This window comes from Thalassophryne amazonica, chromosome 7, assembly GCF_902500255.1.
Source record: "Thalassophryne amazonica chromosome 7, fThaAma1.1, whole genome shotgun sequence".
NCBI classification, from domain to species: domain Eukaryota; kingdom Metazoa; phylum Chordata; class Actinopteri; order Batrachoidiformes; family Batrachoididae; genus Thalassophryne; species Thalassophryne amazonica.
The window spans coordinates 68,523,080-68,538,398 of NC_047109.1; the positions used below are offsets into that span (position 1 = coordinate 68,523,080).

Genomic DNA, 15,319 nt, shown 5'->3' on the forward strand with positions numbered 1-15,319 from the left:
ACTATTATAATAGGACAGCAGGTTGTGAAGAGTTGATAAATAACAAAATTTAATTTATGATATTTACATCATAATGAGCAGCCTATTTACAACACGCCATTGGAGAACACAGGCTCTATGCCCGCTTACTGGCTGATTGAAAGGGTGCTGCCCCATCAGCAGTTAGAACTACATCACTTTTTCAAATGATCTGCAGAGTGCCATTGTGATACAGAAAACATGCGTTTGCCTGATACATTATGATCAACGCTAGGCAAGTGATACACATCACGTACACTCTACACCTTTATTTTTAGAAAATGTGCAAATGTTTAGAAATACATGTACAAATTGCAAGAAAAGACAAAGCTTGATATTTTATCCAGTAAACTTTTAAAGTTTAATTTACAGCCTTCCAGTAAACTTTTAAAGTTTAATTTAAAAACCTTCATTCCAAGAAGGAATAGGCTGTATTCTGATAAGTATCGTAGTGATTGTGTATAAGTTTTATCAAAATTCATGTGGATTGACCTCCCCCCCCAGCCACCCCCACCCCTTCTCAGCCACCAATGCCTGGCATGGGGAGAACTATCAAAATTCATGTGGATTGACACCACCCCCCACCCCCATCCCCTCTCAGCCACCAATGCTTGGCATGGGGAGAACCCATTTACATCTCTGAGCTGGCACCTTATCTGCAGGTCTAAATCCTTGTTCCTGGGGACAGCATTATGAAGCGTTTACCCTGTATTTATTTTGAAGTTGATAAACATAACGCAGTATTGGCCATTAGGTACAGAAAAATCTCAATTTGAGGGTGCATATTGCCATAATGATTAAACCAGATTTAAGGACTATTTTTAAGTAGGATGGCATATCTACTCATTCACACATCGTGTCAAATATCATGGGTATAATATTGGTAGAGGGGAGTATGGGGATAACAAAGCACATGGAAGAAAGTTACTTTGTACTGAATTGTGTATTTTAAAATGTTCAGTATATGATTAGTCAGTAAATGACAGAATACTCGCATTTGTTTTTACTATAAACAGGTCTGAAAAACTAAAGTTTGTAGAGTTGTTCAAATATTTTCAAGGAGAGTCAAACAGGTTTGTAGCACCCACGTGCAGCATGTGCAGAGAAAGGATCCATTCATATCAAGGGGGATATTTGAATCTGCTTGGTTATACAACCAAGCTGGCATGCACACCCACGATATGTGTGCTAGCTAGCAGCCAGCAGTAGATAGCCCAGGAGTCTGGGCTCTGTTTATAGCAGTAGGCAGGCTACTGAGCTCCTGCATATATGCATAGGGCCAGCGGCCAGCTATTAAAGCTGAGAGATTTGTGCTGCAGTACAACTGCCACTGAGGTACATATGGTTCAACTGTATGTATCAGATTATTGTTAATATTGTTGTCTTAATATTAATTTTTTTGTTTGAAAATAGTACCAGGTTTGTAGCCCATGTCATGGTGGTTCAGAATATGTAACTTTGGGGAGTTCACCTTTTGTAGTTTTAGAGCCTATTCCGGACAGACAGAAAGACAAAAGTAGCCATTTATGTATATAGATACATATAAAGGAACATCATTAAAAGAAAAACCTTCTAAGAGCAGATGTAGCATTAAACATGTTAGGAAAGGAAACTTACCTAAATTTTTCAATGATAATTTGAACAAATATATTGAGTTAAACAAGTTTGTTTCAGACTTTTTGTGTTGAACAGTTTCTGGGCACCACATGTTCTGTAGTATAAGTCACATTGGTCTAAAAATGCCTGTTTTTGAGAGAAGAAAAACAAAGTATATAAGTTGCACCAGACTATAAGTCGTAGGACCTCTCAAACTAGTAAGAAAAAACACGGCTTATAGTCTGGAAATACAGTATTTGAATTGATATAATATAACAATTTAAATATTTCTCACGTATGAGTTAAGAGATGGACAAACAAATAAGTAATGGAATTTGTCACCAATTTCATGCAAATTGCAGAGCTCACAATCTGCATTTTTTTCAATACTAGTAAACAGAGTTGCGTTATTTAGTAGATTATGGTTACCATTTCTGAATTTAGCTAGGGTCATTTTATCTGCATCATTCAGATCTAATAACAGATCATTTTCAATTGCATGTTGTTTAAAAAAAGGCAGTAAGGAGAACATAATCTATTATTCTGAACATTATCGTTCCACTTCTGAATATACATATCATTTATTCTTAGTTCGATACTCTTTTAAACCAGTTAAGATTTTTTTTTTCAAGAACAGATAATTGTCCAAACATTAGTCTGTCACATTTTTTCTTCTCCCTTCATGGTTTTTGTGTATGTTACGATAATAATACTGCACCCCATGTTGTATTATTAGTATCATATTGGTCATGGAAAAAGTAGTATTGTGCCATCCCAAGTTAAATTGTTTTCTAGCCTAGATTAATTTGGCTGGAGTCTACTAAGTGTAATAGAATGTAATGTACTAGTGTACTGTCATGATTGTGCCAGCTAGGTATTTTTGTAATTCTGTAACACTTTCATGTTGTTGTTTTTTTTTCCCTGTCTGCATATATAGTAATGGTAAATGCCACACTGGCAGAACCATTTATGAACATTAATACCCATATATGCAATTTATTCTTGCAAGACAGAAGGTAGGTAGTGCGTGAGTGAATGTGGTGTGTGTGTGACCCCCATCCACCCATCCCGATCAGCCTACAACATCCTACTCAAAGCCAACCGACAACTTCTATCAGGAAGGGCCGACCACCAAAACAACACAAAGACAGACAAGAACGAGAGACAAGTGGTGAAGACAATAACTGTGACCTGAGACACTGAGGAGACGGGGCCCCAACCATACAACATACCATGACAAACAACCACACATAAATCAATCAAATCAAATCAAATCAATTTTATTTATATAGCGCCAAATCACAACAAACAGTTGCCCCAAGGCGCCTTATATTGTAAGGCAAGGCCTTACAATAACTACGGAAAAACCCCAACGGTCAAAACGACCCCTTGTGAGCAAGCACTTGGCAACAGTGGGAAGGAAAAACTCCCTTTTAACAGGAAGAAACCTCCAGCAGAACCAGGTCATCCATGTCTTTATGCCTGTAAGACAATCATGCAGTTTAGCTAATTGGTGTGTGTCCTCTGGCTTCATGGATAGATAAAGCTGGGTATCATCTGCGTAACAATGAAAATTTAAGCAATGCCGTCTAATAATACTGCCTAAGGGAAACATGTATAAAGTGAATAAAATTGGTCCTAGCACAGAACCTTGTGGAACTCCATAATTAACCTTAGTCTGTGAAGAAGATTCCCCATTTACATGAACAAATTGTAATCTATTAGATAAATATGATTCAAACCACCGCAGCGCAGTGCCTTTAATACCTATGGCATGCTCTAATCTCTGTAATAAAATTTTATGGTCAACAGTATCAAAAGCAGCACTGAGGTCTAACAGAACAAGCACAGAGATGAGTCCACTGTCTGAGGCCATAAGAAGATCATTTGTAACCTTCACTAATGCTGTTTCTTTTTTTAATCAATTTTTTTATATAGCGCCAAATCACAACAAACAGTTGCCCCAAGGCGCTTTATATTGTAAGGCAAGGCCATACAATAATTATGTAAACCCCAACGGTCAAAACGACCCCCTGTGAGCAAGCACTTGGCTACAGTGGGAAGGAAAAACTCCCTTTTAACAGGAAGAAACCTCCAGCAGAACCAGGCTCAGGGAGGGGCAGTCTTCTGCTGGGACTGGTTGGGGCTGAGGGAGAGAACCAGGAAAAAGACATGCTGTGGAGGGGAGCAGAGATCGATCACTAATGATTAAATGCAGAGTGGTGCATACAGAGCAAAAAGAGGAAAGAAACAGTGCATCATGGGAACCCCCCAGCAGTCTACGTCTATAGCAGCATAACTAAGGGATGGTTCAGGGTCACCTGATCCAGCCCTAACTATAAGCTTTAGCAAAAAGGAAAGTTTTAAGCCTAACCTTAAAAGTAGAGAGGGTGTCTGTCTCCCTGATCTGAATTGGGAGCTGGTTCCACAGGAGAGGAGCCTGAAAGCTGAAGGCTCTGCCTCCCATTCTACTCTTACAAACCCTAGGAACTACAAGTAAGCCTGCAGTCTGAGAGCGAAGCGCTCTATTGGGGTGATATGGTACTACGAGGTCCCTAAGATAAGATGGGACCTGATTATTCAAAACCTTATAAGTAAGAAGAAGAATTTTAAATTCTATTCTAGAATTAACAGGAAGCCAATGAAGAGAGGCCAATATGGGTGAGATATGCTCTCTCCTTCTAGTCCCCGTCAGTACTCTAGCTGCAGCATTTTGAATTAACTGAAGGCTTTTTAGGGAACTTTTAGGACAACCTGATAATAATGAATTACAATAGTCCAGCCTAGAGGAAATAATGCATGAAGTAGTTTTTCAGCATCACTCTGAGACAAGACCTTTCTGATTTTAGAGATATTGCGTAAATGCAAAAAAGCAGTCCTACATATTTGTTTAATATGCGCTTTGAATGACATATCCTGATCAAAAATGACTCCAAGATTTCTCACAGTATTACTAGAGTCAGGGTAATGCCATCCAGAGTAAGGATCTGGTTAGACACCATGTTTCTAAGATTTGTGGGGCCAAGTACAATAACTTCAGTTTTATCTGAGTTTAAAAAGCAGGAAATTAGAGGTCATCCATGTCTTTATGTCTGTAAGACAATCCTGCAGTTTAGCTAATTGTGTGTGTCCTCTGGCTTCATGGATAGATAAAGCTGGGTATCATCTGCGTAACAATGAAAATTTAAGCAATACCGTCTAATAATACTGCCTAAGGGAAGCATGTATAAAGTGAATAAAATTGGTCCTAGCACAGAACCTTGTGGAACTCCATAATTAACTTTAGTCTGTGAAGAAGATTCCCCATTTACATGAACAAATTGTAATCTATTAGACAAATATGATTCAAACCACCGCAGTGCAGTGCCTTTAATACCTATGGCATGCTCTAATCTCTGTAATAAAATTTTATGGTCAACAGTATCAAAAGCAGCACTGAGGTCCAACAGAACAAGCACAGAGACGAGTCCACTGTCCGAGGCCATAAGAAGATCATTTGTAACCTTCACTAATGCTGTTTCTGTACTATGATGAATTCTAAAACCTGACTGAAACTCTTCAAATAGACCATTCCTCTGCAGATGTTCAGTTAGCTGTTTTACAACTACCCTTTCAAGAATTTTTGAGAGAAAAGTACCAAAGTTAAGGTCATCACCTTCAAAAACGCATTTAATATTCTTTTTTCAATCTTAGCTGTACGAGAACTGGTTCAGAGGCCAGCCTGACAGCTACTTCCTGTCCGGGGAAGACTGTGCGGTGATGGTGTGGCACGACGGAGGCCACTGGAGTGACGTACCATGCAACTACCATCTGTCCTATACCTGCAAGAAGGGCATCTGTAAGTTCACCTTATTTATGTCAGAGAGGATTTTGTATTTCTACCAGGAATTCAAACACGATTCATTTGAAGTCCGTTGAGATGATGATGTTGTACACACAGTACTTCCTGAAAGTACTGGAACAACATGACTTTTTTTTTTGCAAAACGCTTGAGTACATTTGGGTTTGAGATTAAAATCAAACTATGAGAAGACAGCTTATAAAGTCAGCAGTAAAGTCCACAATTGCGATCAGACGTTTAGGGCTTTTCACACCTTGACAATTTAGCCAGCATATGAAAAATGCACAGATTATGTGGATATGTCGGATACGTTATGTAGCTGTCACACCATGATGATTTAGCCAGCATATGCTGACAGCCCTATGTCCAGCAAGTGGTTCGGGTCGGTATGGTGCAGGTCGGAACAGTTAAGTCTGGCTTGTTTTGCGTGTCCAGCACTGGCAAATCCCTTTTGTTGGGCAAGTGGAACATGAGCACGTCATTGAACACGTGTACGCTGTCACATGGCCTCGGCCCCTCCACATGGAGGCCAAATAGAGTAATTTAACATTTTAAAATTTTTATTTTATTTTTGTCTTGGCGGATCATGGGAATTACTTTTATCACATGCAGAATGCTAGAGAATCGACTGATGCCTGTGGTAAATGCTGGCATGAATGAGTGAGGCTCTGTGACTCGTTCAACTTTTAAAATAACTTATGTTTTCTTGTTGTGGCACAAACTGCTGGCGTTCGCCGGTTCAGGCTGACCTATAACAACCTATAACAAAGACCAAGTTTCTTGAAATTCCTCCTAAAAATGCGAGAGTAGTTTAGTTCAGAATGCTTATACCCGTTTTGGGACGGATGCATGGAAACCGCCATGATATAATCCTCCTTTTAAGTAATTTAAGTTTTAAGTTATTTTTAGTTGTCTGAAATCATACAGTCAAAACTGTACATACATCTAGGACAAACAGGAGTTGTGCCACATAAGGTTGAAGCATTGTGTTATTGAATTTTTAGCAAATAGTGTCCATTCTATGAATATTGTGTTTTCTCCTTTGTGGGGATTTTTGACATTATAAATTTGACACTAAATCTAAAATCTCAAAAAAAACGTGAAAGACTAAATATATAACATTTGATAAAATATAACATCTGAGGTGGAGCTGTAATTGTAATCAAAACCATAATGATTTAAAAGAACAACTTTTATCATTGTAAAAGGTGTTACAAGGTTCTAATTAACATTTAACCACTGCTAAACTACAAGAGCTAATCCATTTAAATGCTTTAAGTAATGTGGCTCTGTGATCAAGTTTTGTTGTTGTAATAAAAAGATAAAGTTTGTAGGGCTGGGATTTTCTCTTCATGTTTTTGCTGGTATCCAGTAATATTTACAGCCTCTAACAGCTGCTTTTCCAACTGTGTCAGCATCCTGTGGTGAGCCCCCCAGAGTTCTACATGCAAAGGTGTTTGGCAAGAAGCGGGTACATTATGAGACCAACACAAAGGCGCGGTACCACTGTGACCACGGTTTTGTGCAGAAACTCAACCCTGTCATTAAGTGCCTCCCCAGCGGCCAGTGGGAGGAGCCTCTGATTATGTGCATCCCAGGTAAGTGCATTCATTGGCTGCTGTTAATTAAATATGTGCAGTAAATTCATGCAAAAACAATTTGTCCTTGTTTTCACATTAAATCATTTTTGAAAGACACTTGCTCTAGTGATTCTAACAAAACTATTTTCATGGAATACGAATGAAGGCAACAGCACAAATATGAATGAATACTTTGTAAAATGGCTTTTCATTTTTGTTGCTAGTTGCAAATATCAATTTTTTTTTATTTTAACATTTAAAAAATGAGTAGTATTATGTCTCTTTGTATTAAATCTCATTTAAACTGCTAACTGTGGGTTTCAAACTCATTAAAAGCATGTTTTTAATTCACACAATTTTAATTCAGTTTAAAATGATTCCCATTTCACAGCAATTAAACAGTTAAAAATTTGATATTCCATTTCCATATAATGTATGTTGGACACATTTTTTAAAATAAACATGTTGTTTTCCTACAACCCCAATTCCAATGAAGTTGGGACGTTGTGTAAAATGTAAATAAAAACAGAATACAATGATTTGCAAATCCTCTTCAACCTATATTCAATTGAGTACACCACAAAGACAAGATATTTAATGTTCAAACTGATAAACTTTATTGTTTTGCACAAATATTTGCTCATTTTGAAATGATGCCTGCAAGACATTTCAAAAACATTGGGACAGGGCAAACAAAAGAGTGGAAAGTTGATGAATGCTCAAAAGAACACCCTAATTGGAAACAGGTGAGTGTCATGATTGGGTATAAAAGGAGCATCTCCAAAAGGTTCAGCCATTCACAAGCAAAGATGGGGCTAGGGTCACCACTTTGTGAACAACTGCGTGAAAAAAATAGTCCAACAGTTTAATAACGATGTTCCTCAATGTTCAATTGCAAAGAATTTAGGGATTCCATCATCTACAGTCCATAATATAATCAGAAGGTTCAGAGAATCTGGAGAACTTTTTACACATAAGCGACAAGGCCGAAAACCAACATTGAATGCCTGTGACCTTCGATCCCTCAGGCGGCACTGCATTAAAAACCGACATCATCGTGTAAAGGATCTTCCTGTGTGGGCTCAGGAATACTTCAGAAAACCACACCCCCATAACATCAATGGCACCATCAATGCTGAAATGTACATCTAGGTTTTGGAGCAACACATGCTCCAAAACAACACATACTCTGGATGGCATTACCCTGACCTCTAGTAATACTGTGAGAAATCTGGAGTCATTTTTGGATCAGGATATGTCATTCAAAGCGCATATTAAACAAATATGTAGGACTGCTTTTTTGCATTTACGCAATATCTCTAAAATTAGAAAGGTCTGTCTCAGAGTGATGCTGAAAAAACTATTCATGCATTTATTTCCTCTAGGCTGGACTATTGTAATTCATTATTATCAGGTTGTCCTAAACATTCCCTGAAAAGCCTTCAGTTAATTCAAAATGCTGCAGCTAGAGTACTGACAGGGACTAGAAGAGAGAGCATATCTCACCCATATTGGCCTCCTCTTCATTGGCTTCCTGTTAATTCTAGAATAGAATTTAAAATTCTTCTTCTTACTATCAAGGTTTGAATAATCAGGTCCCATCTTATCTTAGGGACCTCATAATACCATATCACCCCAATAGAGCGCTTCGCTCTCAGACTGCAGGCTTACTTGTAGTTCCTAGGGTTTGTAAGAGTAGAATGGGAGGCAGAGCCTTCAGCTTTCAGGCTCCTCTCCTGTGGAACCAGCTCCCAATTCAGATCAGGGAGACAGACACCCTCTCTACTTTAAGATTAAGCTTAAAACTTTCCTTTTTGCTAAAGCTTATAGTTAGGGCTGGATCAGGTGACCCTGAACCATCCCTTAGTTATGCTGCTATAGACGTAGACTGCTGGGGGGTTCCCATAATGCACTGAGTGTTTCTTTCTGTTTTTGCTCTGTATGCACCACTCTGCATTTAATCATTAGTGATTGATCTCTGCTTCCCTCCACAGCATGTCTTTTTCCTGATTCTCTCTCTCAGCCCCAACCAGTCCCAGCAGAAGACTGCCCCTTCCCTGAGCCTGGTTCTGCTGGAGGTTCTTCCTGTTTAAAAGGGAGTTTTTCCTTCCCACTGTCGCCAAGTGCTTGCTCACAGGGGGTCGTTTTGACCGTTGGGGTTTTTACGTAATTATTGTATGGCCTTGCCTTACAATATAAAGCGCCTTGGGGCAACTGTTTGTTGTGATTTGGCGCTATATAAATAAAATTGATTTGATTTGATTGATTTATGTGTGGTTGTTTGTCATGGTATGTTGTATGGTTGGGGCCCCGTCTCCTCAGTGTCTCATGTCACAGTTATTGTCTTCACCACTTGTCTCTCGTTCTTGGCTGTCTTTGTGTTGTTTTGGTGGTCGGCTTATTTCACCAAGACAATGCCAATCCACATTCTGCATGTGTTAGAACAGTGTGGCTTCGTAGTAAAAGAGAGCAGGTACTAGACTGACCTGCCTGCAGTTCAGACCTGTCGCCCATTGAAAATGTGTGGCGCATTATGAAGCGCAAAATATGACAATGGATACCCCGGACTGTTGAACAGCTGAAGTCGTACATCAAGCAAGAATGGGAAAGAATTACACCTACACAGCTTCAACAGTTAGTGTCCTCAGTTCCCAAACGCTTATTGAGTGGTAAATATACCACTGTCCCAGCTTTTTTTGAAATGTGTTGCAGGCATCCATTTCAAAATGAGCAAATATTTGCACAAAAACAATAAAGTTTATCAGTTTGAACATTAAATATCTTATCTTTGTGGTGTATTCAATTGAATATAGGTTGAAAAGGAATTGCAAATCATTGTATTCTGTTTTTATTTACATTTTACACAACGTCCCAACTTCATTATAACTGGGGTTATAGTTAAAAAAAAGTTAACCAACCTCCTAACAAAAAGTTATTTGTTTCATGGTGAAGGGGGAGGGCAGGGAGATTAATTTCAGAAATGTTATGTATATTAAAGATATATGTTTACATTCATTAATTTTCTATATCCGCTTACTCCTATGAAGGGTCGGGGGGGGGGGGGGGGGGCTATCCCAGTAGTCACAGGGCAAGAGGTGTGGTTGGTACACCCTGGACAGGATGGCAGTCTATTGCCAGGCCACATATAGCTCACGCACTTATGTAAATTTAAAGTTTCCAGTCACCTAACCTGCATGTTTTCGGAAGTGGGAGGAAGCCGGACCACCCGAAGGGAACCCACATGAACACGGGGAGAATGCACAGACTCCACACAGAAATGACCAGATGGGATTTGATTCCAGCACCTTCTGATGATTCCAGCAACAGTGCTACCCACTAAGGCACTGTGCTTTGTGTTAATGTGTGTGTTTAGTCAGTTAGATTGTCTACTTTCTAAAACAATTTCCAAAAATAAGAGTTGCAAGATGGATTTATTTCAATATTTATTCATAACTAGCACAATTTCCCATTGGTTAGAATGCATAATGGAAATGATAACAAAATGAATGCATGCATGTGTTGTTCAGTGCTCTGTTGATGAAATGAAAACATTTAAAATCAGAAGTACTACACTAAAATTAACATTAAGTTTCTATTCATTTTTTTGTCCAGCACACCTTTGCATTTGAAGATGTTGTAATGTTTAAGAGCTTCAACAGAACAAACCTATGTGGAATATAGTAACTCTTAAAACTAAATCCTGTGCATGTTTTGAATAACAGCTCTGCTGTGTTGGTGAAACAGTAAATTTTATCACTTTTTTCCTCCAGCTTAAGTCCACTGGAAGGAGATAACATCCGTGACCTCACATCATGACCAGCACTAGGAGAACGTGGACACAGTGTCAAAGAAAGCCTCTGCACAGTTCTTGGACATTAAGTTTTGAGTCTGAAGTCATCCTGTCTTTTTTGTTTAACAGTATTCCTCCTGTTTGACTACTTTTCTCATGTCCTTCACACTTCTATTAATTTGTACTGTATCAGACTCCTATTAATTTGTACTGTATCAGACTCATGTTCCGTGTTACAGCCATCTTGTGTCTGAAGTTGTTAATCTGTTACTGGTGATGTTTAATAGTGAAGAAGCACTTGTGGAAGCTTTATGGAATTTGTTAATTTAGTCAAATTAAAAATTTAAACTTTAAGCAAGACTGGCTGCTGGTTGACGTTGACCTTTCTTCAGTAAATGGTAGGAAACGCATCCCAAAAAAAGAAAAGATCCAGCACACTGTCTGAAACATGCAACTCAAAAATGCTAATGATAAGCACATGTTGGATTAAAAAGTTGTCACTCACCAAAAAAGTAAGGTCCACAGTTCCTCCCTTTCCTGGTTGTCTTTCAGCAGAAAGTGGAATTTCATTGACAGTAATGAAAAAAGAAGGGTGCAACAGAATCCTGTGGAATTAATAATTTAAAAAAAGAAGCACTCGCCACAGCAGAGTGGTAAAAGCAACATGATTCTGTGTTTGTGCTGATTGATTTTACTCTGCCAAAATACACTTAAACTATGCATCGTGTGGGTGATGTTGTGTCACTGTGAAAACGTTCTGGGTGTGAATCTGAGTTAAATGGACTGCATTTGTATTGCGCATTTATATAATGCAGCAGACGCTCAAAGTCTCTGGTCTCAAGCTCAATGATTTAACCACTAGCCCATCACGTCCCCTGGTCCTGGTGTGGACTTTGTCTATTCTTCCCATGTTTGTGTGGTTCTCTCAGAGTTCTCCAGACACGCAGGTTGGGTGAACTGGAAAATTTAAATTGACCATAGATGTGAGTGTGAATGAGTTTGTGTGACGACTGCGATGAACCGATGGCCTGTCTCGCACAGTGACTCTGGAATAGGCTCCAACCCCCATGAGGGTTTACAAAATGAAGCACATGTAAATAGTTTGCTATAATACAGCTAATTTCTCACAGTAAATGTTTGAACCTGTGTTCACATATGGATCCTATCTGGGGCCTGGAATATATTTAAATTACAGTTTTTATATTCATAATTTCCAGTTATAATGTCTAATCAAAGGAAGGAATTTGTAAAGAAACTAGAGTTTGCTCACTACTTTTTCAGAGCCACTTAACAAGCCCTCACCTCATATCCAAAGTTAATTGTCCATCCCATAGGCAGACTGGAAATAAATCAGTTTTTACTGTGAGACTTGATTTAGGCAGATATTATGATGAATGTGTGTTTCAGAACAAATGTGCAAAGAATGAGGCTTTTGTTTTGTTTTTTCACTTTGTTTGCTGAATAATTTGCCCGAAAATCAGGACCCCGGGACAGTAGGACCCGAAAGATGGTGAACTATGCCTGTGCAGGGTGAAGCCAGAGGAAACTCTGGTGGAGGCCCGCAGCAGTCCTGACATGCAAATCGGTCGTCCGACCTGGGTATAGGGGCGAAAGACTAATTGAACCATCTACAGTAGTAGCTGGTTCCCTCCGAAGTTTCCCTCAGGATAGCAGGCGCTCAGATGCTCGCAGTTTTATCTGGTAAAGTGAATGACTAGAGGCCTTCGGGCCGAAACGATCTCAACCTATTCTCAAACTTTAAATGGGTAAGAAGCCCGGCTCGCTGGCTTGGAGCCGGGCGTGGAATGCGAGCCGCCTAGTGGGCCACTTTTGGTAAGCAGAACTGGCGCTGCGGGATGAACCGAACATCCGATCGACCTATGTCTTTGACGGGGACATACGAGGGCTGTCTTACTTTATTGGCGGGGGTCAGAAAGCCAGTCAGTATCTGGTGTGGCGACCATTTGCCTCACACAGGGCAACATCTCCTTTGCATAGAGTTGATCAGCATTCAGACGCCATCGAATGTGAGCATTTCCCTACTCAAGTTGGTTACGACGACGAACAGCAGTCAGGTCGAGACCCCGATGAGGACGACGAGCATGCACATGAGCTTCCCTGAGACGGTTTCTTACAGTTTGTGCAAAAATACTTTAGTTCTGCAAGCCGATTGTTGCAGCAGCTGTTTGAGTGGCTGGTCTCAGATGATCTTGGAGGTTTACTCTTGAGTTTGTGTTGCCTTTTCCAATAACATAAATTAGCCAGTTAGCTTCTTCATGACGCCACAGTTGTTCTACATAAATAATGCACAAGTTAAAATTCATTTTGTCCCAACTGAAAACATGACATCTAAAAATAGAGCTGAGAATGAAGGACAAGCTCTTAAAAGAATGATTAGAATGTCTTTTTAAAAAAGGAAATGTTGATATTTGCAATACGGCCTGAAGAAATGATCTGATGTTCTATTAAAGACATTCAAAGCTCTGTGTGAATGTTTTACATGTGTTCAAAGTGGTTTCTGTGGAGGTTCTCACATTCCACTTGTGCTTCATCCTAAACTGCCTATAAATGTGTACTCATGGTATTTTTCGTCTGGTGATGTCTTGTTCCTGCATGACCATTTAGTCTTCCATACCAACGTGTTCCACCTGGAGAGTATCATAAGCTCAGACAAGTACTCTCAGAGATGGAGGAGCTTGACATCATTTGCAAGTCCAACAGTGAGTGGGCATCACCTCTGGTACTTGTATGGAAGAAAAATGGGTACCTCAGGATATGTGTTGACTATCGTTGGTTGAATGTCCACACAGTGAAGGATGTTGACCCTTTGCCCCACCAGTCAGATTGTCTGGCAGCTCCTGGAGGTAGTGCTATCTTCAGCACTATGGACCTCACTTCGGGATTTTATAACATCACAATGGCCAAAGAGCATAAAAAAGACTGACAGCCTTCACCACACCAATGGGACTCTATGAGTTCAACAGACTTCCACAGGGTTTGTGTAACAGCCCTGTGAGTTTCTTGTGTCTCATGATGTGCATATTTGGTGACCAGAACTCCCTGACTTTACTCTGTTATCTGGATGATGTTCTGGTGTATGCTCCTAAAAAGAGCCAGTTTTTCAGACTCTTTAAGACTTCTTGGTCACGTAGTGGATGAAAGTGGCGTTGCAACTCATCCAAATAAAGTTAAGTCTATCACTTCCATAACAGAGCATGACCTCATGATACAGGATGGTGTTGCATCCTCCTAAAAGAAAATCAAGTCATTTCTGGGCATGGTCATGCATTAACAGCAATTCATACCTTATTGTTCCCACCAGGCCAAGCCACTGTTTGCACTGTCTGCTGTACCTAAAGGAAAAAAGGAAATGCGAAAGGTGCTGCTGCATTCAAAAAGTTACATTCAAGTAACTGGAAAGAGGAACACTGCAACTTAGTTGAGCAATTGAAAGCTGCACTTCTGGAATCAGTTGTATTAGTGCACCCCGATTTCAACCATCCTTTAATCCTGACAACCGATGCCTCCTAAGATGGCCTAAGATGACATATTATACTGTATTTGTTGTCTTTTTGATGCCTGATTCTGTTTTTTTCTCTCTCTGTTTAAAGTGCGGCTCTATCCAGAGATGGGTATGGTGACTGTTCTGGAAACCCTCCTGTCCTGTGCACCGGCAACATTTCCTGTATGTTTGTTTTGTGAATTGTTTTGTAATTTCTGTCAGTAGCATGGCCCAAGTAGGGTCACGCCTTTGAGTCTGGTCTGCTTGGTTTCTTCCTCAGAGGGAGTTTTTCCTTACCACTGTTGCTCTGGGGCTTAGTAAGGTTAGGTGTGTGTGTGTGTGTGTGTGTGTGTGTGTGTGTGTGTGTGTGTGTGGTGTGTGTGTGTGTGTGTGTGTGTGTGTGTGTGTGTGTGTGTGTGGTGTGTGTGTGTGTGGTGTGTGTGGTGTGTGTGTGTGAGACCAAATACACACTGGGTAACAGTTTTTCAGTCATCGGTTTGGAAGTGTGTATTGTCAATTCTTTGGCAAGTGAAATTTAGGAGTCTGGCCAGCTTCTTTTGTTTTGCTTTCCCTCTTGGTTGGAGACATTTGTGTCGCATAGTGGTTAATGTTACCTGTTGTAAAACTATTGATTAATTCTTGTACTGTTTTGAGAAGTTTGGGGGGTATGTAGCTGAGCAGATATTTTATTTGACATTATTTGGCTATTTTATTCTTATGAACATTCTTAAAACTAACTTCCTATATTCTCTGTCTAAAATAGTCATAAGGGCTATTTCTGTGTTGCGTTAAGCTGCTTTGAGTGCGAATTTGAAAATGAGTTTATTAGTTCCGCGTTACCTGTTGTAGTGGGGAGTCTTTAATTAATGAGACACACAGAAGCATATGCAGGAGGAAGGTGCACATTCCCAGCAAAAGAGGGACGCCTTCGGTGCTGGTAGCACAGGTACCACAGTCTCTTATACAAAGAGGTAGCATGTTTTTGAAAACAC

The 15,319-nt window shown here is 39.8% G+C and overlaps 1 protein-coding gene across 1 annotated transcript in view; it reads left to right on the top strand.

The window, feature by feature from the left end:
- bcan (brevican) overlaps window positions 1-11,185 on the top strand; it is a 70,253-nt gene extending 59,068 nt beyond the window's left edge. Inside the window, exons 15-17 of the mRNA XM_034174385.1 lie at window positions 5,308-5,452; window positions 6,871-7,053; window positions 10,806-11,185. Of these exons, the coding sequence (XP_034030276.1) occupies window positions 5,308-5,452; window positions 6,871-7,053; window positions 10,806-10,810 (333 nt within the window). The 3' untranslated portion in view covers window positions 10,811-11,185. The remainder of the gene's footprint in view (window positions 1-5,307; window positions 5,453-6,870; window positions 7,054-10,805) is intronic.
- The last annotated feature ends 4,134 nt before the right edge of the window (window positions 11,186-15,319 follow it).